This window comes from Aphelocoma coerulescens, chromosome 22 (assembly GCF_041296385.1).
Source record: "Aphelocoma coerulescens isolate FSJ_1873_10779 chromosome 22, UR_Acoe_1.0, whole genome shotgun sequence".
In the NCBI taxonomy this organism is placed as follows: domain Eukaryota; kingdom Metazoa; phylum Chordata; class Aves; order Passeriformes; family Corvidae; genus Aphelocoma; species Aphelocoma coerulescens.
The window spans coordinates 1,237,927-1,260,002 of record NC_091035.1 but is presented as its reverse complement, the minus strand read 5'-3'; the positions used below and the strand labels follow the sequence as shown (position 1 = coordinate 1,260,002).

Sequence of the window (22,076 nt, the reverse complement as noted above, 5' to 3'; positions counted from 1 at the left end):
GGTGAAGAGTTTCAGTTTGGGGTGTGCGGGGGTCTCGGTTTGGGGTGTTCAGAGGTCTCGGTTTGGGGTGTCCAGGGGGTCCAGGGGCCACAGTCTTGGTTTGGGGCTCTGAGTGTCTCTGCTTTGGGGCTCTAGGAGTCTTGGTTTCGTGATCCAGGATGATTGGTTTGGGGCTTCAGGGGGATCACTTCGGGGGTCCAGGACAGGTCCAGGGGCTCAGTTTGGGGGCTCCAGGGGCAGCCAGTTCATGGCCCAGGAGTACCCAGGTCCCTGGGTCAACCCCACCCTGTGCATCCCTGGCAGCGCTGTCCAAGTGCTCCTGGAGCAGCCTCGGGGCCGTGCCCATTCCCTGGGCAGTGCCCGGCACCCTCTGGGGAAAGAACCTTTCCCAAATTCCATCCTGACCCTTCCCTGGCCCAGCTCAGTCGGGTGGGATCGACCAAACCCCCTGGATCCCCCAAACCTCCCATCCCCGAGCGCAGCAGAGCCCCATCCTCGCTGTGACACCCCGTGTCGCTGGCAGGGAGGCCGATGTCCCCATCGACGTGGAGACGGTGACGCCCACGCCGGTGCCGCTCTACGACAACCAGAAGGCTCGGAGCGTGATGAACGAGTGCGAGCGGCACGTGATGTTCGCCCGCACCGACGCCGACGCGCCCCCGCCGCCCGACGACTGGGAGGAGCACGTCAACAGGTGGGATGGGGAGGCCAGGGAATGGGAATCCAGGCTGGGAGGAGCACGTCAACAGGTGGGATGGGAAGGCCAGGGAACGGGAATCCAGGCTGGGAGGAGCACGTCAACAGGTGGGATGGGAAGGCCAGGGAACGGGAATCCAGGCTGGGAGGAGCACGTCAACAGGTGGGATGGGAAGGCCAGGGAATGGGAATCCAGACTGGGAATGCCGGGGAATGGGAATCCAGGCTGGGAGGAGCACGTCAGCAGGTGGGATGGGAAGGCCAGGGAATGGGAATCCAGACTGGGAATGCCGGGGAATGGGAATCTGGGCTAGGAATGCCATAGAAAGGGAATCCAGGCTGGGAATGCCAGGGAGTGGGAATCCAGTCTGAGAGGAGCAACAGGTGGGCTGGGAAGGCCAGGGAATGGGAATCCGGGCTGGGAATGGCAGAGAAAGGGAATCCGGGCTGGGAATGCCAGGGAGTGGGAATGTGGTCTGGAAATGCCAGAGAAAGGGAATCCAGGCTGGGAATGCCAGGGAGTGGGAATGTGGTCTGGAAATGCCAGAGAAAGGGAATCCAGGCTGGGAATGCCAGGGAGTGGGAATGTGGTCTGGAAATGCCAGAGAAAGGGAATCCAGGCTGGGAATCTGGGCTGGGAGCAGCACATCCACAGGTGGGCTGGGAATGCCAGGGAACGGGAATCCAGACTGGGAATTCCAGACTGGCTGCCCCCTCCTGTCAGGGACTTGTGCAGAGCCACAAGGTCCCCCCTGAGCCTCCTTTGCTCCAGGCTGAGCCCCTTTCCCAGCTCCCTCAGCCTCTCCTGGGGCTCCAGCCCCTTTCCAGCTCCATTCCGTGCCCTGGACACGCTCCAGCCCCTCAGTGTCCTTCTTGTCCTGAGGGGCCAGAACTGACCCCAGCATGGGAGGTGCCCCAGCAGGGCCAGCACAGGGGGAGATCCGGGGAGTTGTTGGGTTCCACGTGGATCCTCAGTTCAGCCGTATTCCGACCTCAGAGGAAGCAAGGATGTGCATGAACTCCAGCCTGTGGACCCCTCCAGCCCGAGGCCTCGATGCAGCCAGGAATGGTTTGGTTGTTTTGGGGCTGACCCCTCTGTGTCTGTCCCCACAGGACGGGCTGGACCATGGCCCAGAACAAGCTGTTCAACAAGATCCACAAAGCGCTGCAGTCGGACAGGCTGGCTCGCCTGGCCAACGAAGGGGTGAGAGGGGCTGCTGTCCGTCCTTCCCAGGAAACACGGGGCGGTCAGGAGGGAAACTTTGGCCCTTGGGTCGTGTAACCTTAAGGAACAGGCAGCTCTGAGCTTCTCTCAGCTGTGATTTTTGTGGAATATCCTGAGCTGGAAGGACCCATCAGGATCGTTAATCCAACCCCTGGCCCTGCACAGACACCCCAAAATCCCACCCTGGGCATCCCTGGCAGCGCTGTCCAAACGCTCCTGGAGCAGCCTCGAGGCCGTGCCCATTCCCTGGGGAGCCTGGGCAGTGCCCAGCACCCTCTGGGGGAAGAACCTTTCCCAAAATCCATCCTGACCCTGCCCTGGCCCCGTTCCAACCATTGCCTGGCTCTGTCCCTCACACAAAGCAGGGATCAGAACTTCCCCTTGGAAGTTTTGGATGCTGTGAGGGTTCCCTTCAACCTCGTCCTTCTCGGACAAATGTCCTCACTCCAGATGTTTTTGTCCTCGCTTCCCCGTGGGTGGGGGTGCGCTGCCGTGCTTGATCCTCCCCTGAACTGTTCCTTTGGAAATTCCCGGTTTCCAGGCGTGCAACGAGCCCGTGCTGAGGAGGATCGCGGTGGATAAATGTGCCCGCAGGGTGCGCCAGGCTCTGGCCAGCGTGAACTGGGACACCAAACTCATCCAGTGGCTTCACACGACGCTGGTGGAGACCCTGAGCCTGCCCGTGCTGGCTGCGTACCTGGACGCCCTGCAGACCCTGAAAGGAAAGGTGATAAAAGCAGTGGCAGACTTGGCTGTCACAGGTGACGTTCTCCCTTCACACAGCTGGCACAGGGAAGAGGCTGGAATTGTTATCCCGTGTTTTGGGTGCGTTTTCTCAGTGCCCCCTGGCCTCTGCTTGCAGATCCCCACGCTGATCGACAGGATGCTGCTCTCCTCCACGGCCAAGACGGGAGCAGCAGGGGCAGAGGCGCTGTCCCTGCTGCTCAAGAGACCCTGGGACCCAGCAGTGGGTGTCCTGTCCCATAATAAACCAGTGAGTGCCTCTGGGGGCTTGTGGGGAGAGACAGTCCCCTGTCAGCTTTGGTCTTCCCCTGCTCTGCCTCTGTCCTCTCCCTGAGCTCTTCTCCCCCTGCTTTAGAGTTGCTCCGTGAATGGGAGGGACCCACAGGGATCCCTGACCCAACCCCTGGCCCTGCACTGACACCCCAAAATCCCACCCTGGGCATCCCTGGCAGCGCTGTCCAAACGCTCCTGGAGCAGCCTTGGGGCCGTGCCTGGCACCCTCTGGGGGAAGAACCTTTCCCAAAATCCAGCCTGACCCTCCCTAGCCCAGCTCCAGCCATTCCCTGGGTCTGTCTCTGTCCCAGGGAGCAGGGATCGGAGCTGCCCCATGGAAAGAAGGGAGAGTCCCTTCTGTTGGACACGTTCTGCTGGGTATCCTGAGGGAGCTTTGGCTTGGGGAAGCAGTCAATTAATGAGTGCAAGAGCCCTCCCTCTTCCTTGTGGGGCACGGAGGCCTTTCCCAGGGGATCTGCTGTTCCTGACCTGGCTCCTGTTGAACTTTGCAGAGCAAATTGCCCGGTTCCCCCCTGATCCTCATAGCTTCCTCCGGCCCCGCCAACTCCATGTTCCCCACGTCCCGACGGCACCGCTTTTGGCAGTCCCAGCTCTCCTGCCTGGGAAAGGTGTGTGGGGCTGGCTCTGAGGGCTTGGGAAGGGTGTGTGGGGCTGGCGCTGAGGGCTTGGGAAGGGTGTGTGGGGCTGGCTCTGTGGGGCTGGGAAAGGTGTGTGGGGCTGGCTCTGTGGGCTTGGGAAGGGTGTGTGGGGCTGGTTCTGTGGGGTTGGGAAGGGTGTGTGGGGCTGGCTGTGAGGGGCTGGCTCTGAGGGCTTGGGAAGCGTGTGAGGGGTTGGCTCTGTGAGGTTGGGAAAGGTGTGTGGGGCTGGTTCTGTGGGCTGTTCCCCATGCCCTCAGCAGTGCCGGTTGTTCCCCATGCCCTCAGCAGTGCCGGTTGTTCCCGATGCCCCCAGCAGTGCCAGTTATTGCCCTCAGCAGTGCTGATTGTTGCCCTCAGCAGTGCCGGTTGTTCCCGATGCCCCCAGCAGTGCCGGCTGTTCCCGATGCCCCCAGCAGTGCCGGCTGTTGCCCCCAGCAGTGCCGGCTGTTGCCCCCAGCAGTGCCGGCTGTTGCCCCCAGCAGTGCCGGCTGTTGCCCTCAGCAGTGCCGGTTGTTCCCAACACCCCCAGCAGTGCCGGTTGTTGCCCTCAGCAGTGCCGGTTGTTCCCGATGCCCCCAGCAGTGCCGGTTGTTGCCCCCAGCAGTGCCGGTTGTTGCCCCCAGCAGTGCCGGCTGTTGCCCTCAGCAGTGCCGGCTGTTCCCAACACCCCCAGCAGTGCCGGTTATTCCCGATGTTCCCTTTCCCACGCAGGTCATTCCCATCGCCACGTCCCTGCTGAACAACGGCAGCGGGGTGGGCGTGCTGCAGTGCCTGGAGCACATGATCGGCGCCGTCAGGGGCAAGGTGGCCGAGGTGAGGGACAGCAGCAGGTCCCTTTGTGCCCCTCAAACCCCGTCCCGTGCCTGGAGGGGCTGTGCCGCCTCAGGGCACCGTCCCATTGCGTGTCCCGATTCTCCAGCCGTGGCTTTGTTTTGTCTCCCCCAGATCCACAACCACTTCTCTCACAAGCAGATCATCCTGATCGGGTGGAACACGGGTGCCTTGGTGGCCTGTCACGTGAGTGCCCCAGTCCTCTGCCTCCTCAGGGGAGCACAGGGAGGCTGTGGAGCTGCTGGAGCAGGTCCAGAGGGAGCCATGGAAATGCTCCCGGGGCTGGAGCTGGGCTGGGAGAGCTGGGGGTGCTCACCTGGAGAAGGGAAGGCTCCAGGGAGAGCTCAGAGCCCCTTGCAGGGCCTGAAGGGGCTCCAGCAGAGCTGGAGAGGGACTGGGGACAAGGGATTCAGGGACAGGACACAGGGAATGGCTTCCCACTGGGAAACTGGAGATTTGGGTGGAATATTGGGAAGGAATTCCTGGCTGTGAGGGTGGAGGGGGGCTGAGATGGAATTCCCAGAGCAGCCGTGGCTGCTCCATCCCTGGAAGTGCCCAAGGCCAGGCTGGATGTGGCTTGGAGCAGCCTGGGATAGCGGGAGGTGTCCCTGCCCGTGGCAGGGCTGGAATGGGATGGGGTTTAAGGTCCTTCCCAGCCCAAACCATTCCAGGGCTCTGTGATTCTCCTTATCCAGCAGAGCTGGATTCGAGTCACTGCTGGGGTTCTCTCTGTCCCTGTGCTCGCTCCAAGGCCCGCCTTTGACCTCTGTGGGCGTGGGCCCTTTGCAGTTTGGGTCATTTAATGCTTTTTAATCACCCAGGTGTTGCTATTAAGGTGTTTCTGTGCCTGGCAGAGCAGCCTTCATTCCCGGGGTGTGCTGGGCTCTGGGAATGCTGACTGCTGTCTCCCTGCCCAGGTTTCAGTGATGGAGTATGTCACTGCTGTCGTGTGCCTGGGCTTCCCGCTGCTCACCGTGGACGGCCCCAGAGGGGTAAGGGTCAGATGGAGCCGCTTAAAGAACTCTGCTTGTCTTTAAACCTCCCTGGGTTGTTTTGTGGGATCGTTCCTGGGAGTCCAGAGATAGCTGGCTGATGTTTTGGGGGAATGTGTGTGTGATTTCAGTTTGGAGGAGGCGTTGCTGTCAGAGGACCTTCCTGGGGGCCTGGCTCCCTGTTATCCATGGCCTGGTTCCGTTATCCATGGCCTGGCTCCCTCATTATCCATGGTCTGGCTCCCTGTTATCCATGGCCTGGCTCTGTTACCCATGGCCTGGCTCCCTCCTAATTTATGTCCTGGCTCCATTATCCATGGCCTGGCTCTGTTATGCATGACCTGGCTCCCTGTTATCCATGTCCTGGCTCTGCTATCCATGTCCTGGCTCTGTTATCCATGTTCTGGCTCCCTCCTAATCCATGTCCTGGCTCTGTTATCCATGGCCTGGCACCTCATTATCCATGGCCTGGCACCTCGTTATCCATGGCCTGGCTCCTCATTATCCATGGCCTGGCTCTGTTATCCATGTTCTGGCTCCCTCCTAATCCATGGCCTGGCTCTGTTACCCGTGGCCTGGCTCCCTGTTATCCATGGCCTGGCTCTGTTATCCATGTTCTGGCTCCCTCCTAATTCATGTCCTGGCTCTGTTATCCATGGCCTGGCACCTCATTATCCATGGCCTGGCACCTCATTATCCATGGCCTGGCTCTGTTATCCATGTTCTGGCTCCCTCCTAATCCATGGCCTGGCTCTGTTATCCATGGCCTGGCTCTGTTATCCATGTTCTAGCTCCCTCCTAATCCATGGCCTGGCTCTGTTACCCGTGGCCTGGCTCTGTTATCCATGGCCTGGCTCTGTTATCCATGTTCTGGCTCCCTCCTAATCCATAGCCTGGCTCCCTGTTATCCATGTCCTGGCTCCATTATCCATGGCCTGGCTCTGTTATCCATGGCCTGGCTCCCTGTTATCCATGTCATTTCCACGGAGCCCAGAACGCTCCGTTATGAGCCGTGTGTGACTGGATAGGGAGTGATGATGGCCACAGTCACTCTCAGAAGCCGCTCATCCCAAGGGAATTCCCCCTGAAAGGCATTTCCTGGAGCACGCAGCTGCTCAAGCAGAGCTTCCCTCTGCCCCCAGTGCATCCCACTGGGACTCACCCCTGGAAGCGTCGCTGTCGCTGCTTCCTCAGCCTCATCCCAGGATTTTGGTGCCATCCCAGCTCAGCCCTCCCAGACTTCCACCCCCTTGCTCCCAACAGGATGTGGATGACCCCCTTCTGGAGATGAAGACCCCGGTGCTGTTCGTGATCGGGCAGAACTCCCTGCAGTGCAACATCGAAGCCATGGAGGATTTCCGGGAGAAGATCCGGGCGGATAACAGCATGGTGGTGGTGGGAGGAGCGGATGACAACCTCAGGTGGGGTGGATGCTCTGTTCCTGGGAATTCTGGGCAGCACCTGAGCGTGCTGGGGACATCAACACCAAATGTGGTGCTGAGATTAGGTGGGAACTGTATTAAAATACCCCAGATTTGGTGCTGGGATCAGGTGGGAACTGCACGAAAATCCCCCAAATTTGGTGCTGGGATCAGATGAAAACTGCATGGAAATCCCCCAAATTTGGTACTGGAATTATGTGGGAACTGCATGAAAATCCCCCAAATTTGGTGCTGGGATTAGGTGGGAACTGTATTAAAATCACCCAAATTTGGTGCTGGGACTGGATGGGAACTGTATGAAAACCCCCCAAATTTGTCTGTGTTGACAATTACTGTAGGAAAAACCTGTTTGGGGCTGGGCCTGACTTGGGGCTGGGCCTGATTTAGGGCCAGACCCAGCAGCGCAGAGGAGATTTTGGAGCATCACAGGAGTCAGGGATCTCAAGTAGGGAAAATCAGTAAAGGACAGGAAGGAGAGAAACCTAAAACTCTGACACTGGGTGTGAAGACAGAGCTCTGAAATATCAGATTGGCTTTGAAAAATGCTTTGGGAAGTCCCAAAAAGGATCTTTCTCTTCGATAGGTGAAGAATGACGGGAGCATTTCTGTGGAAAAGTGGTGATTTCCACCTGGTTTAGTTGTTTTTTTTTTTTCCCTTAGGATAAGCAAAGCCAAAAAGAAGTCAGAAGGGCTGACCCAGAGCATGGTGGACAGGTGCATCCAGGTGAGCACAGGAACTTTGCACCTCCAAAAGGAGGAGGAATCTCTGCTGGAATGTCTCGGTGCCCACAGGATTGAAGGGAATCTTCTCCTGAGGGGGATTTGGAAGGAGCAGAGCTGTGGGATTCCTGGGGGTGCACCTTAAGCAAGGAGCACTTTCCTGAGTGTCCCCACACGTTTTAGGGGAAACCATTGTGGTTTTTTCCCCTGCGTGTCCTAAGTCAGCGATTTGTGAGCTTCGCTGAGAAATCCAAGCTCTGTCTGTGAGGTTTTAGGGATTTTCTGCGGAATATCCAACCCCAGCAGAGCCTTATCCCTGTATCCCCCTGGGAATGCTTCATTTCTTTGCTTCAGGCTGCGGGGCTCCTTCGTTCAGAGACCTGCCCAGCTCTGAGTCCCACTCTTTATCCCAAAAATTCCCAGGATGAGATCGCCGACTTCCTGACGGGAGTGCTGACCCGAGCCGAGAGCCACTCGGGCTCCGAGCCCCGCGACCTGGACGCTGAGAAGAAGAAGAAGCCCCGAGATTCCAGCAGGAGGGATCTGTCCTTTGAGCTGCCCGAGAGGAGCAGCAGACCCGCCTCCCCTGCAGCCAAAGTGCCGGCCTCGCCCTCGGGCTCCGAGGTGGGAGCTCTTCCCGGGGTGATTCCGGCTGGGGGTTGTGGAAAGAGAGGCTTTTGTGCCGCTGGAATCTGTGGGGAGAGCTGTGGTGAGGGTTGGGAGAGGGAGGGGAGAGGATACCGAAGGGGATGTGTCCTCAGGGGAGGTTGAGATGAGAGATGAGGAGAAATTACTTCATTGTAAGGCTTTGGAGCAGGCTGGGGGGGTCACCGTCCCTGGGAGTGTTCAAAACACGGGTGGATGTGGCACTTGGGGACAGGGGTGACCGTGCTGTTGACAATGGGACTTGATGATCTCAAAGGTCTTTTCCAGCCTTAAAAATCCCATGGTGAGGGAAATGAGCCTCCAGCCAAAGGCCTGGTGCTCAGGGCCAGGGCTGCCTCGAGCACACGTGGGGCTGAGCTGTCCCTCTCTCCCAGCAGGACCTGTCCAGCGTGTCCAGCAGCCCCACATCCAGCCCCAAGACCAAGGTGGCCGCCCTGTCCCTGCCCAAGCCCAGCCAGGTGGGCCCCACGCAGCTGCTGAAGAGGCAGGTGCCGAGGCCGGACACGGTGCTGACCCACAAGCAGGCACAAGGTAATTCCCTGCAGCTTTCCCACCCTGCCAGCCGCCGGAATTTTGCTCTTTCTCTGTCTGGACCTGTGTAGGTTTTTATCTTCCGAGTCCCGTGTTGAATTCCGAGCTCCCTGTGGCAGCTTTCTCCACGGCTCAGTCCCCTGTCACGGCCTTGGAGGGTTGGAATTAGGTTGGAAACGGTGTTTCTGCAGCTTGTGGAGCCTTGCTGCTGCTGGGAGTGGGAAGGATTTTCTCTGTGGCTGACCAAACCCCGCTATAGCCACGCTCTGATCCTTTTGGGAGACCTTGCTCTGGTGTCTCCTTCAGGGCTGCCTGGGGAGACACCAAAGGTGCTCAGGAGATGGTTGAGGCTGTTGAATTGAGGTGGAAACTGCGGGATTTGGGGGATTTCGGAACCATCTCGCAGCAAGTGGCCTGTGGAAAATCTGCTGTGGATAAGAAACCAGCTCGAGCTGTGGGGTCTCGTGTCCTGTCAGAGGCTGGTTAGAAACCTTCAGTCTGGTGGTGAACTCTGGGAGTGCAGGGAATGCTTTTGTGGCTGAGGATCCCTTCTGGCAAATTCCAGCAGCACTCAGGGGACGGTTCTCCATCCTCCCTTCTCTCCTTGCTGTGCTCAGGACAGAGCTGGACAGGCTGCTGGCTGCCACCTCCAGCAGTGACCCTCCACATCCATCCTGCCTCGGGGATGGACTCCAGGGGGAAGCTGGAGCTTGGATCTGCCTCATTTCCTACACCATGGCCTGAAGGGTTGTGTTCCTGTGCTGCTCTAGCTGAGGGAGGCAGGAGGAGGCTCCGTGCTGGAGCTGTGTCCCGGTGCCCGGGTTTATCGACAGCATTCCTGGCCAGAGCTGCTCAGGGAGGTGCTGGCTCATGTCTGCCAGCTGCTCTCAGCCTCTTGGCACAGCTCAGCCCTGCTCTCCTCCCCGGGGCACCTTTCCTGGTGGCTGGAGAGGGCTCTTTGGTGGGAATGTGCCCCTTGCCGTGTCGGAGCACAGGAGGTTGCCGCTTCTCCGTTGTTCCCCGTGGCTGGATCAGTCGTGTCCGGAGCTCTGCCTGCTCCCAGGTGTCCATCTGGGGGTCCCAGCGGTGTCCCCAGAGCCCCTGTCCCCCTGCAGATTCGGGCTGTGATACTGTAATTCTCTCTGATTCATTTCAGCTCAGTTCGCTGCTTTTCTGAAACAAAACATGCTGGTGAGGAAAGCTCTTCCTCCTGGCACCTCTTCATGTCTCTTTGGTGAGTATCTCCTCACTTCTCGCTGTCTCTCTCCCTGTCTCCTTCCTTCTCTCTGTCTCTGCTGCCTTCTTCCATCATCCTCCTCTTCCCTTGCGCTGGTTTGGGGCTGTGGCCCGACGTGTCCCCTTGTCCCCTGCTCGGTGCTTTCTCCTTGCTGTGGTTGGAGCTGAAGCCGAGGGCCCACTCAGACTTTTCCTGAGCTCTTCCCTGCTCCCAGTGGTAAAATGCTGGAGTCTGGTTGGCTCTGATGGACTAAAGCTTGGTGGACGTGGGTTTAACCCTTTCCTGTGCTGGGGGTGAGCAGGGGGTGTGGACACGGGTGTGACAGAGCTGGGGTGCTGGTGGAGCGTCCCTGACACGTGGGACAGGGACGAGGGACAGCCAGGGGTGGACACACAGCAGCACTGCCCAGCCCGAGGGATTAGGGAAGAACAGAGAGGTCAGGGACAGAGGGATGGCCTTGGGAAAATGGTGATGGATCAGGGACAGAGCTTTGGGAAGGCAGGGATGACTTTGGGAAGGCAGGGATGGATCAGGGACAGAACTTTGGGAAGGCAGGGATGGATCAGGGATGGGTTTGGGAAGGCAGGGATGGATCAGGGATCGAGTTTTGGGAAGGCTGTGATGGATCAGGGACAGAGCTTTGGGAAGGCTGGGATGGGATGGATCAGGGATCGAGTTTTGGGAAGGCTGTGATGGATCAGGGACAGAGCTTTGGGAAGGCTGGGATGGGATGGATCAGGGATCGAGTTTTGGGAAGGCTGTGATGGATCAGGGACAGAGCTTTGGGAAGGCAGGGATGGGATGGATCAGGGATAGAGTTTTGGGAAGGCTGTGATGGATCAGGGACAGAGCTTTGGGAAGGCAGGGATGGATCAGGGATGACTTTGGGAAGGCAGGGATGGATCAGGGACAGAACTTTAGGAAGGCAGGGATGGATCAGGGATGGGTTTGGGAAGGCTGTGATGGATCAGGGACAGAACTTTGGGAAGGCAGGGATGGATCAGGGACAGCGCTTTGGGAAGGCAGGGATGGATCAGGGATGGGTTTGGGAAGGCAGGGATGGATCAGGGACAGGGATGCTGTCTGGACCAGGGGACACACAGAGGTGACAGTCTGAGCACCCAGAGGTGACTGAATGTGCCGTGCTCGGAGGGTTGGGGATGGAGGGTGAGGTCCAGGCTGTCCAGAGATGTGTTTTGCCATCATGAACAACAGTCCCTGCGTGGATCTGGGGTCAGCAGAGGGAGGAACGTGGAAATCCAAGGCTTTGGGAGGCTGCAGGGTTGTCACTTGAGCTGTCGGTCTCACTTCTCCCTCGGGGTGTCCCCAGGGCTGGGCGCTGCCCTGAGCACCCTGAATGTTCTGCCTTTAACTCCACAACCAACTCCTGAGCCAGGCTCTGCCCCGAGCTGGTGCTTTAAAGGTTTCTTTTCCTCTTGAGCTTGGTTTAAGCATCCCCTGACCCCTGGAGCCTCGCTGTGAGCCTTCCTTGTGCCACGAGGGCAGGGAGCGTTCCTGGGGGAGGAATCTCCAGTGGATGTTTCCCTGCTGGATGTGGAGAGCCTGGCCCCAGCCTGGCCTGCCTGCTCAGAGCAGCAAGAGCTAATTAAGAGCTCTGGGTTCATTAGAGCGCCGCCTTGGCTGCCTCAGGTGTCAGATAGGAGCCTCTGGTTTGGGAATGGGCTATTCCTTGGGAACACACAGCCAGCCCTGCCTGGCACGACTCCCTGTGCCCTTACCCGGGCAGGAACAGGAGGGGACACAGAGGGACCCAGCTGGGTCACTGCTTTACCCGGTGCCTGTGCATGTGCCACTCGCTGTCCTGCTTGGCTACTGGCCCTGGGCTGGGGGCTGTGGGGCCAGCAGGGCTCTCCTGGATGGTTTGGATGGCGCATGTTGGGAGCTGGGGGCAAACACAGCAGTGCTGCACGAGGCGACGGCGCAGCGAGCTTGGCACTGCCCTGGGGAGCAGAGCGGCCCCAAAACACTCGGGGTCGCCTGAAATGTGGGGATTTGGCTGCAGGCTGGTCCTGCCCTCCCATGGCTCAAGGTGTGAGGTGATAACACGGCATGGAAATACGTGCATACACACATTTATTGGTTTTATACCCTGTGTCTGGGTCCGGGTGTTTGTCAGTAAAGGAGGGAGGGGCATCTTGGCTTCTGGGCTGTTGAAGACGTGGCTCTGATGCCCAGGACCCTCTGGAAAGAGGGAATTCTCAGCGTTTCAGGCTGGGGTTTGGGCATTGTACCCCAGCGGTGGCGGCTGTGTGGATGGGCAGGATGTGGCAGCTCATGGCCATGTCCCTGGGCTGCACTTGTGGGTCCTCTGTGCTTTTTGGGAGGATTGCCCTGGCTTTGGGGAGCTTGTGCTTGAGGCAGGATGGAGTGGATGCGACAGATCAAGGTCTGCCGTGGAGGAGATTGCTCGGTTTGTGGTGTTTCTGTCCCAGTCCTTTGCAGTGTGGGGTTTTGGGGGGCTTGGCTTTGCTGCAGCACCTCTTCTGCTTGGCTTGGTGCCTCTGAGAACCTGCCCAGCTCTGGGAGGGCTGCTGGGGGATGCTCTGGCTCCGTGTCGGAGCAGCAGCTGGGCTGAGCTCTGATCTTCTGTGCCTGCAAGTCCACACTTATCCCCTCCCCTGGAGATCAGGGCTGCTGGAGGGGCCTCGAGGCCAGGATTTGGAGATGAAAACACCCCCGTTGAGCCGTGGCATCGCTGCTCGCAGCCATTTCCCTTCGCTGCAGGGACAGGGCAGCCCTTCCACCCCATCCTGCCACGGCCTGGGAGCAGCTCGAGCCAATTCCCGGGATGGCAGCGCAGGACAGGCAGGGGTCAGTGCAGGAGAGGAGCAGCGTGGGTTCCAGTGCATGGGAGCTGGGAAGGCTGGCATGGAGGGAGCTGTGGACGTGTGCATGGGCATGTTCCCCTCCCGGCACGCGGAGCCGCCCTGGGTGCTCAAAAAGCTCCTTCTGTGTCCCCCAGTTCCAGTGTCCTCAGAGCACTCGGACGGGGCTGACAGAGAGGATGTGCGTGTGCAGCTGAAGAGGCACCAGACCCCCAGCCCGACCCAGTGCGCCAAAGCCTCCAAACGAGCCAAAATCAAGGTGACCATTGTCTCCCACGGAGATGCTGCGGCCGTGGGCACCGGAGCAGCCCTCAGCACCCAGGCAGAAAGTGAGTTGGGACTGCTCAGCTGCTGTCACCCAGCACGGGCCTGGCGTGCCCAGCCCGCCCTCGGGGCGCTGCTGTGGGGCGGGGAGGGAGCTGCGGTTCTTGGTTACCCCTCCCTCGGTTCTTGGTTACCCCTCCCTGGTTTCTGGAGGATTTTAGCTGCAGGGAGAAGGTGGCAGCTTCGGCTGTGAGTGCCCGGGCGGGTCTTGGCGGGAGCCTGTTTTCCACGGCGCTTGGAATTCCACGCTCCTGCGCAACACTCGGCCGCGGCCTGGAGCTGGGAGGTGGATCCTGCACCTCCCTCTGGTCCCACACCTCCCTGGAGGCCCCGGAGCTGCTGCTGGGAGCAGGATGCTGGTCCTGCCGGACCCCTTGCTCCGTGTTCCGCTCCTCCCGCTGCCGCTTTGAGGGATCGCAGCGAAGTTCCTCCCTCTGGAAGAGTTTTGTGCGCTCAAAACCCCCAATCCAGCAGAGCTGCCGGCTCTGCTGATCCCCCCCTGGGGCCTGGAGCGTGGCACAGCACACTTTGGATGCACATCCAAACAAATCCCGGCTCCCATCGCGCCTCTGCATCCCGGAGAAGCCGCCGTGCCCAAGAAGAGCTGATGTGCTCCGTCTGCTTCCCCTGAGCCTCTGCAAGAGAGGCCAGAAGCCCTCACTGCTGTCCCCCGTGTCCCTGGGGATGTTGCCTTGTCTGGAGCACCTTCCTGGTGCCACAGCTCCACAAAGCAGTCCCTGGTCGTGGAATCAAAGGTCGGCGGCTCCGTTCCGCTGGGAAATCCGAGGTTTTCAAAGCTGAGAAATAGCTCTGCTCCTTTCCAAGCACCTCTCTGCCAGCTGAACAGCTCTGAGCTGTGAAAAGACACAAATCCACATCCCTTTGGAAGGTTTCACCTGATCTCCTGGCAGCTTTGAAAACCTCTGGGTTTCCGGAATCTTTTTTTTTTTAAATTTTTTTTTTTTTTATTTTTAATTTTTCCAAACTTCTTTTCACAGAAAGGAAATGAATGGCAGAAGTAAACATGAACCCAAACAAGAATTCCCTCTTTGCCGGGTGTGAGCAGGAGGAATGCACAAGAGAGGAGTGCAGTTGTATCCCCAAATGCTGCAATAAACAAATTCCGTGACTCGTCGCATCCCTGTGTATTTTGTAAAGTGTCTTGAATTAAAGAATCCTTACAAAATCACCCAGATCCCCGAAATCCATCGAGGCAGGCATGGAGCAGGAGGGGATTAGTTGGAGACAACCTTTTAGGAGAGAGGTTTGCCTTTGGTGGCGAGGGCCTGAGGTTCCCCAAGGGTTTTGGAAGGCGGTGCCTTCGCTCTTGGCTGCCCTCATTCCACAAGTGTTTTATAACTGGATTTTGGTCTCCCGGTGTCCAGCGCGGTGCCTCGGGCTGGGATTCCTGGAGAAGATGCTCTGGGAGCTGGATGAGCCCCTGGCCGTGCCTGGGGGTACTCGGAGAGAGGGAGATCCCCGAGGAATCCCAGAGGATTTGTGGGGGAGAGGAACTGAGGATTCTCCTTCTTGTTTTGCAGTTGTCTCTGGGAAGCCGCTGCCCGTCGGCCAGTCCATGTCCAGCGCCAAGGAGCTCTCGGGGCTGCTCTCCTCCCCCAAGTGAGTGGGGATTTGGGAATCTTTTGGGGGTTATTTGCCAGGCAAAGGCTGCCACGGGGAGATCCCTGCACGTGGAGCTTTGTTTTGCTTCCCACTGGAGTTTTCTGGTGTGAGGGAGACTCTGGAAACTCTGTGCCAGCTGGGAATCGAGGCTGGGGGTGGCAGGAGTGGAAGGATTGGGGCTGTGGGTCATGTCTAGTGTGCTTTCCCAAACTCAGGTTTGCTTCTCTCCGTCTTTGTGGGGATTTTGGCAGAAATTCCGTGTTCAATCCTTCCCTTCATTCTGTTCCCTCTGCCAGTCCAACGTTTTTATTGCAAAGACAGGGGGGAAAAAGCCTCAAAGCAGCTCATGAAGGGCATGAACTGCCCACAGGGATTTCTGCTGGGAAATGAATCCCATGTTGAGACTTTTTTTATTTCCTTATTTAAACCCAGCTTTGGGGAGCTGGGCTCTGGCTGATCCCATTCCCAGAGCAGCTGTGGCTGCCCCTGGATCCCTGGAAGTGTTGGACAAGGCTTGGAGCAGCCCGGGACAGTGGGAGGTGCCCCTGCCCATGGCAGGGGTGGCACTGGATGGGCTTTAAGGCTCCTTCCAACCCAAACCACTCTAGGATCTGGGAGAGGAGAGGATGAAGAGCTGTTTTTAGGTAGAAAGTGGGTTTTAAACAGGGCAAGTTAAACAGGGAGCGTAGTGGCCCTGCAGGGCCGGTGCCTCTGGTGCAGGGTGACCCCAGGAGGTGCACACAACTCTTCCAGTTTGGAAATCCGTGGCTTTTCCCTTAAGTGATTCTCGTCTTGGCTGCTGCCCCTGCACACAGGGAAACTTCTCTTGGAATTGATGATCTTTAAAGCTTTTTTCCAACCTTCCCACTCCTGTGATTCCCCTGCTTCGGGTTCTGTAGCTCAGCTCCCTCCTCCCCGAGCCTGGGTTGGTCTGGGCAGTGCCAGCTGGCTGCCAAAGCTGTCCCTGCCTGCCCTGGGCAGTTTCACCCCTCACTGGGGTCTCTCCCTTCCCTCTTAGGCTGAGCTCAGCAGCAGCAGAGGCCTCGCTGAGCCCCGCTCCAGCCGGGATCCCCAGCAGCTCGGCCCCCAGCGCCTTCCACGCCCTGCAGAGCCGGCTGGTGGCCAGCAGCACCCACGGCCTGCAGGCCCAGCCCGCCCCTGCCCTCCCAGGTACCTGCCCTGCCCTCGGGAGGGGAGGAGAAGGTCAGCCAGGCTCACAGGGTTGGGGGGAGGCTCTCGAGGTGGGGTTTGTGGCTCGGGGTGCAGCAGGAAACGGTGGGAACGGTGCCATTTGTGTGCAACGAGGCCTCCTCTGTCTCACAGGTCACCCCTCTGTAGCTGCAGCAGGGAAATGTCCCTGTGCCAGGGGGGTTTTGGGTGGATTTTGGGAAAGGTTCTTCCCCCAGGGGGTGCTGGGCACTGCTCAGGGAATGGGCACAGCCCTGAGGCTGCTCCAGGAGCATTTGAACAACCAGGGATGCCCAGGGTGGGATTTTGGGGTGTCTGTGCAGGGCCAGGGGTTGGATCAGTGATCCCAGTGGGTCCCTTCCCACTTGGGACATTCCATGATCCCATAAAACGTGCTGTGGGAGGATCCCCAGTGGCCTCGGGGATCACAGCCCTGCCACAGACCCGCAGGTTGGTGCTGGTGAATCCTCCCAGCCTGACTTTCCTCTTCTCTGGGTGTTTCAGGAGCAGCCTCTGCCAGCAGCCTGCTCCAGGGGCTGAGCTTCAGCCTGCAGGACATCGGCACCAAGTCCTCGAGCCTCCCTGCCGGCGTGGCTGCTGCCGCCTCACCTGTGCAGGTGAGCAGCCTTCGGGCATCCCACGGGGGAGCTGGGTGGGTGGGAGGGGACGTTTTGGGAGCCTGGATAGGCCCTCTGGACCAGAAGAGAGGAGGGGTGGGCACTCAGCGTGCTCTGAAGTGAGCTGAGGCCTGGAAGGGGCTCTGGGAGAAGCTGTTTCTGTGCAGCCACCCACGAGCAGCTGAGTTCGAGAGCAGATGAGAGGGATCAGCGATCCTTCCCTGGGATATCCTGGGAAAACCCCACCTGGCACCTCTCAGGCCCCGCTCCCCGTCCCTCCAGTGACCTCAGGGAGGTCATTTTGTCCCAGTCAGGGTTTCAGGCTCAAATGAGATGTGCAGGCTGGGAGGGACAAATCCACCGGGACTCAGCCCTGCCCGTGCGGGCCAGGGAGAAGCGTGGAACTCCAAAAGGCCTCTGGCTGGAGAGGGGGAGTGGCCATCCCGGCCTGTGCTGTCCTCCCAGGAGCTCAGGGCTTGTGTCTGTCCTTGCAGAGCTCAGCTGTGAAGGCGCCCACGGCCCTGCAGAGCCTGGGTGCCATCACCACGGACACCGGCGCCATCGTCCGCACCATCCCCGTGGCCACCTCCCTGTCCCTGGGGGCCTCGGCCAGCGGCAAGCCCACGGCCATCCACCAGCTGCTGACCAACGGGGGGCTGGCCAAGCTGGCCAGCAGCCTCCCGGGGCTGGCCCAGATCTCCAACCAGGCTGCAGGTGAGCGGGAGGGAGGGCAGGGAGGTGCTGCCGGTGCTCACAACGTTCCCAACGCTTCTCCTGCTCTCTGGGCTGGTGGTTCCCGAGCAGCCCCCTCTGAGGGGAAGCTGCAGCCCGGTTTGGAGGTGGCCTGCACCACCCCCTGTTTCTCAGGGACATTTTTCTGTGGGCTCTGCAGGCCTGAAGGCTCCGACGACCATCACGGTGACGCTGCGGGGACAGCCCGGCCGCGTGGGCACCCTGAGCCAGGCGGCGCTGGGGACAGCGCAGCCCCCGCTGGAGGAGCAGACACAGGGCCCGCAGGTAATGGGGACACCTTTCCCTAGGGAATGTGGCCGTGGCTGCTCACCTGGGCTGCTCCTGGCCCTCACAGGTGTGGCTGTGCTGGGGAGGTGTCCCTGTCCCACCTCGGGGGTGGGAAGGGGGGTGACAAGACCCGGGGTGTTGTTGTTGTTGTTGTGTCGCTTTAAATTTGAGTGGCCTTGATATTGTGGAATCATGGAATGGTTTGGGTTGGAAGGGCCTTAAATCCCATCCAGTGCCATGGGCAGGGACACCTTCCACTGTCCCAGGGTGCTCCAAGCCCCAATGTCCAGCCTGGACACTTCCAGGGTTGGGGCAGCCACAGCTCCTCTGGGAACTCCATCCCAGCCTCTCCTCACCCTCACAGGGAAGAATTCCTTCCCAACATCCCATCTAAACCTTCCCACACTGGTGCTGCACCGAGGGAATCTCCAGCTAGACTTGGAGAACTGACATCCACGTGGGAATTGTCGCTGCAGCTCCAGGTTTTCCTGGCAGGAACGGATCGTGGTGGGAGGAGGGAAGCTGTGGAGTCTCTCTGCTCCCTCGGGAGGGTGGCTTGGCCATGCTGCCTGGAGCTGTTCCTCTGGGAAATGCTGCTCCTGCCTCTCCATGCCCTGCTGTGAGGCCAGGCCCTGCGGATGTTGGGAATTCTGCCCTATTTCCCCCCAGAGCTGCCCAGTTCCTGCGCTGTTTCCTTGTGCAGCTCCCCAGTCCTGCTCTCTCACTCACCCCGTGCTGTGGAACCACAGCTCCAGGGCTGTGTCTGCTGGACACAGATTCCTGGGGGAGGTGGATCACTGACAGGAGGAAAAGCTCAATCTTTGGGCTCCCAGCACATTCCAGGTGCTGTCCCAAGGATCCTGGCTGCCTTCCTGCTCCCAGGAATCTTGGTGTGGCTGCCAGGTCAGAGAGGGGATTTTTGTTGTGGGCACAGTGTGGGTTTGGGCACTGCAGCATGGACCTCTCGTCCCCAAATCCTGGTGCAAAAGGGGTAAAATTACTGCAGGATTAGCTCGAGTTCCCAGCAGGGATCAGCTCCAGTTCCCAGCAGGGATCAGCTCAGCATTCCCCTGGGATCAGCTCCAGTTCCCACTGGGGCATCAGCTCCAGTTTCCAGCAGGGATCACTTCACCCTTGGGATTAGTTCCAGTTCAGTTCCCCCTTTGGGATCAGCTCCAGTTCCTACTGGGGCATCAGCTCCAGTTTCCAGCAGGGATCACTTCACCCTTGGGATTAGTTCCAGTTCAGTTCCCCCTTTGGGATCAGCTCCAGTTCATTTCCCAGCAGGAATCAGCTCCAGCTCCAGTTCCCCCTTGGGATCAGCTCCAGTTCCCACTGGTGACCAGTTCCAGTTCCCAGCAGGGATTTAGGGCTGGCACTGAGGTGCTGGGATCCCTCCAGTTCGGCAGGGTTGCTTTGTTGTGGCTTTTTCCCCTCTCCCACGGGATGTTCCCACTTCTGCTCCCACTCAACGGGCCCTGGGCAGGGTGAGCTCTGGTGGACAGGCAGAGCCGTCTTCCCTTTACATCCTCACAGGATCCCAGAATGATTTGCCTTGGGAGAGACCTCAGACGTGTCTCATTCCAAGGGCAGGGAGGCTCTGTAGCTTTGCTGGGCTGGCTCGAGCTGTGAGATGCTGGAATATATTTAGGGGTGCATTATCCTGCTGCTGGAGAAGCCTCTGGATGGGAGTTGGGTGAGGACTGACAGCAGCAGCCATAAATCCTTGATGTGACCCGTGCTGCCGCAGAGCTGACGGTGCCAGGAGTTTCCAGGCAGAATCCTGGCTAAATCTCAGGATTTGGGAGCATCCATATCCTTCTTCCCTCGACTTTCCTGAGTTTCTTCCAGTCACTGAGCTCAGAGCTCAGTGCAGAGCTTGGAGCCCTGAGCTGGTGCCCCTCAGGTCCCACCTGGGGCCAGTCACTTGTGTAGGGCTGAAATTCCGTGTCGGAGGCAGCTTTGGTGCTCTTCGGTCACCCCTCAGAGCTGCTGTGCTTCCCTCGCTGTCCCTGTCACCTGTGAGACCCTCGGAGCACCCAGCAGGAGGGAGGGAGCTTGGCACAGACGGGCTCCAGGGCGGAAGGGCTTCGGGAACGGGTTCATTTCTCCGGGCGGTTTGGAGCCGGGTGCGGGATCTCCCTGCAGCGCTGAGCTCGGCGTGGCCGAGGCAGGGCTTTGGTTGTGCTTCAGAAGCACAAACTGGAAGCTGCACCCGCAGGAAACCGCAGGGGCAGCTGCGAGGCTTTGTCCCTGATCACAGCCCTGGCAGCAGCGGGGTTACGTAACCGGAACCGGCCGGGCTTCCTGGGGCGTGGAACTGCCGAAACAGCCCCGAAACAGCCCCGAAACAGCCCCGGGGCTTCGGCCCTGCTCTGCTCGGCAGCGGCAGAGATGAAATTCCCTTCGGGATTCCACCCTCGGCAGCAAATTCCCTTTGGAATTCCAGCCCTGCTGTGCTCAGGGAGCAAATTCCCATCGGAATTCCAGCCTCGGCAGCAAATTCCCTTCGGAATTCCAGCCCTGCTGTGCTCAGCAGCAAATTCCTTTTGGAATTCCAGTGCTGCAGCAGCACATTCCCGTTGGAATTCTAGCCCTGCTGTGGCCAGTGCCTGCTGGAGATGAAATTCCCTTCGGAATTCCAGCCTCGGCACCAAATTCCCGTCAGAATTCCAGCCCTGCTGTGTTCGGCAGCAAATTCCCTTCGGAATTCCAGCCTTGGTGTGCTCAGCAGCAAATTCCCTTCGGAATTCCAGCCCTACTGTGCTCGGTGGCTGCCAGAGATGAAATTCCCTTTGGAATTCCAGCCCTGCTGTGCTCGGCAGCAAATTCCCGTTGGAATTCCAGCCCCGCCGTGCCTGCGCAGGAAGCTGGGATTTAAAGCTGGGGCTGTGCCCGGAGCAGCTGAGCTGCGCTTTGGGCTGGGCACCTCCCGTTCCTCCCCGGGCAGCACACGGGAGGTGGGAGCCCGAGGGGTCTCCGGTCGGTGCCAGTGGGAGCAGGGGGAGGCGGATCCAGAGTTGGTGCGGCTGGGAAGTGAGAGCACGGAGTGAACCCGGCTTTGTCCTCTCCAGAAACTGCTCCGGCCGGGGTTGGACGCTGTGGGGGTGGCCCCTGCAGGGTGGGCACGGCCAGGGAGCGGTGCTGGCTCACAGCTCTGTGCCCTGGGGAGGTTCGCAGTGCCAGGCCTGGAGCTGGCCATGAGTTTGGGGCAAGGGTGGCACGAGAAGAGCTCTGAGTCCAGCCCTTGGGAGCAGGAACCTCTTTCCCTTCTTGAAGTCTCGTTCCCAGGGGCAGGAATTTTGGTTAGAGCCTGGTTTAGGGCAGTTCCTGAGCTCTGCGGGGCCCGTCCTTGCTGGAAAAAGTCACACAATCCTGGAGTGGGCTGGGTTGGAAGGGACCTCGAAGCCCATCCCATCCCACCACGGGCAGGGACACCTTCCCCTGTCCCAGGGTGCTCCAAGCCCCATCCAGCCTGGCCTCGGGCACTGCCAGGGAGCCCCCAGAGCTGCCCTGAGGGAGCCACAGGGCTGGGGCAGGCGGCCTGGCTGGGCAGGAGCCACGGAGGGACTTGTGGGGTGGGGGGAGAAGCTCGGCCCCTGGAGGAAGAGAGGAACTTGTGGGGGATCTGAGCAGGGAAACGCTTCCCTGGGGGCTCTGGGGGCGCGGGGAGGGGAGCGGTGCCCGTCTGGGCATTGCGCTTTCCCTGCCAGGGCCGTGCCAGCGCCGGGGCTGGTGTCGGGGTCTCGCTCTGGCCAGTGAACCAGGCCAGGTCCTTGTGCTCAGGGTGAAAGTTCTGCAGCCCAGGGTGGGCACCACGTCCCCAGGCCGCTGACCCTCTGTCCCCTTCTCCGCAGTGACCACCACCAGCCCCATGGAGAGCCCGTGGCGTGGGAGGCCGGGCTGGCTGCGGGCTGGCTGCGGCTCCCTCAGCCCCCTCTCCCCTGGAGCCCTCCCTGGGCCAGCCTGGCACACCCCAAGGTGGCACCTGCCCCGCAAGGCACCTCCAGGACACTCATCCCGACCCCGGGGAGGGCCCACGGAGCCCTGGGACACCGCGGGGACACGCTGGGGCTGGCCAGGAGCGGCCACGCTGTCCTGGGGGGCTGTAGGGGCCCGCAGGAACTGTGAGGGTGGGACAGGAGCAGCCCCGTGGGCTCAGGGGCTGGGAAAGGGGGGGTGTTTTTCTGGATTTGTTGTTGTTTAATAAAAACTTCCTTTTTTTTTTTTTTTTTTTTTTTTTTAAATTTTGTTGTGCTTTTGGACCAAGTTTGTGGCCGTGGCCACTCCAAAGGCAGCGCCGGGGGTGGCTTTTGCTGAGGGTGGATTTTGTGAGCTGTGAAGGGATGGAAAGGAGAGAGCAGGGAAGGATCCAGGGAAGGATCCACGCTGGACAGCTCCCTGAAAGAACCAGAGAATCCTGGAATCTCCTGAGTGGGAAG

At 59.6% G+C, this 22,076-nt stretch overlaps 1 protein-coding gene and 1 long non-coding RNA gene across 8 annotated transcripts in view; both read left to right on the top strand.

Annotated features, from left to right (window-relative positions):
• Positions 1-22,076, top strand: part of KANSL3 (KAT8 regulatory NSL complex subunit 3) — a 22,899-nt gene extending 823 nt beyond the window's left edge. The window contains exons 2-21 of one of the 7 annotated variants that reach the window (XM_069035317.1): positions 524-694; positions 1,810-1,900; positions 2,463-2,648; positions 2,784-2,915; positions 3,451-3,567; positions 4,309-4,410; positions 4,543-4,614; positions 5,346-5,420; positions 6,684-6,841; positions 7,523-7,586; positions 8,006-8,206; positions 8,626-8,779; positions 9,936-10,013; positions 13,000-13,191; positions 14,728-14,806; positions 15,828-15,979; positions 16,502-16,614; positions 17,109-17,328; positions 17,507-17,631; positions 21,905-22,076. In XM_069035317.1, the coding sequence (XP_068891418.1) occupies positions 524-694; positions 1,810-1,900; positions 2,463-2,648; positions 2,784-2,915; positions 3,451-3,567; positions 4,309-4,410; positions 4,543-4,614; positions 5,346-5,420; positions 6,684-6,841; positions 7,523-7,586; positions 8,006-8,206; positions 8,626-8,779; positions 9,936-10,013; positions 13,000-13,191; positions 14,728-14,806; positions 15,828-15,979; positions 16,502-16,614; positions 17,109-17,328; positions 17,507-17,631; positions 21,905-21,976 (2,554 nt within the window). In that variant the 3' untranslated portion in view covers positions 21,977-22,076. Of the gene's footprint in view, positions 1-523; positions 695-844; positions 860-1,809; positions 1,901-2,462; positions 2,683-2,783; positions 2,916-3,450; positions 3,568-4,308; positions 4,411-4,542; positions 4,615-5,345; positions 5,421-6,683; positions 6,842-7,522; positions 7,587-8,005; positions 8,207-8,625; positions 8,780-9,935; positions 10,014-12,999; positions 13,192-14,727; positions 14,807-15,827; positions 15,980-16,501; positions 16,615-17,108; positions 17,329-17,506; positions 17,632-17,998; positions 18,132-21,491; positions 21,578-21,904 lie in introns of those variants that run through there. The other 6 variants (XM_069035320.1, XM_069035319.1, XM_069035323.1 and 3 more) reach the window with 6 other exon arrangements.
• LOC138121625 (uncharacterized) lies at positions 13,198-14,315 on the top strand. Its single transcript, XR_011156219.1, has 2 exons — positions 13,198-13,941; positions 14,185-14,315. It is a non-coding gene; the product is annotated as an uncharacterized lncRNA (long non-coding RNA).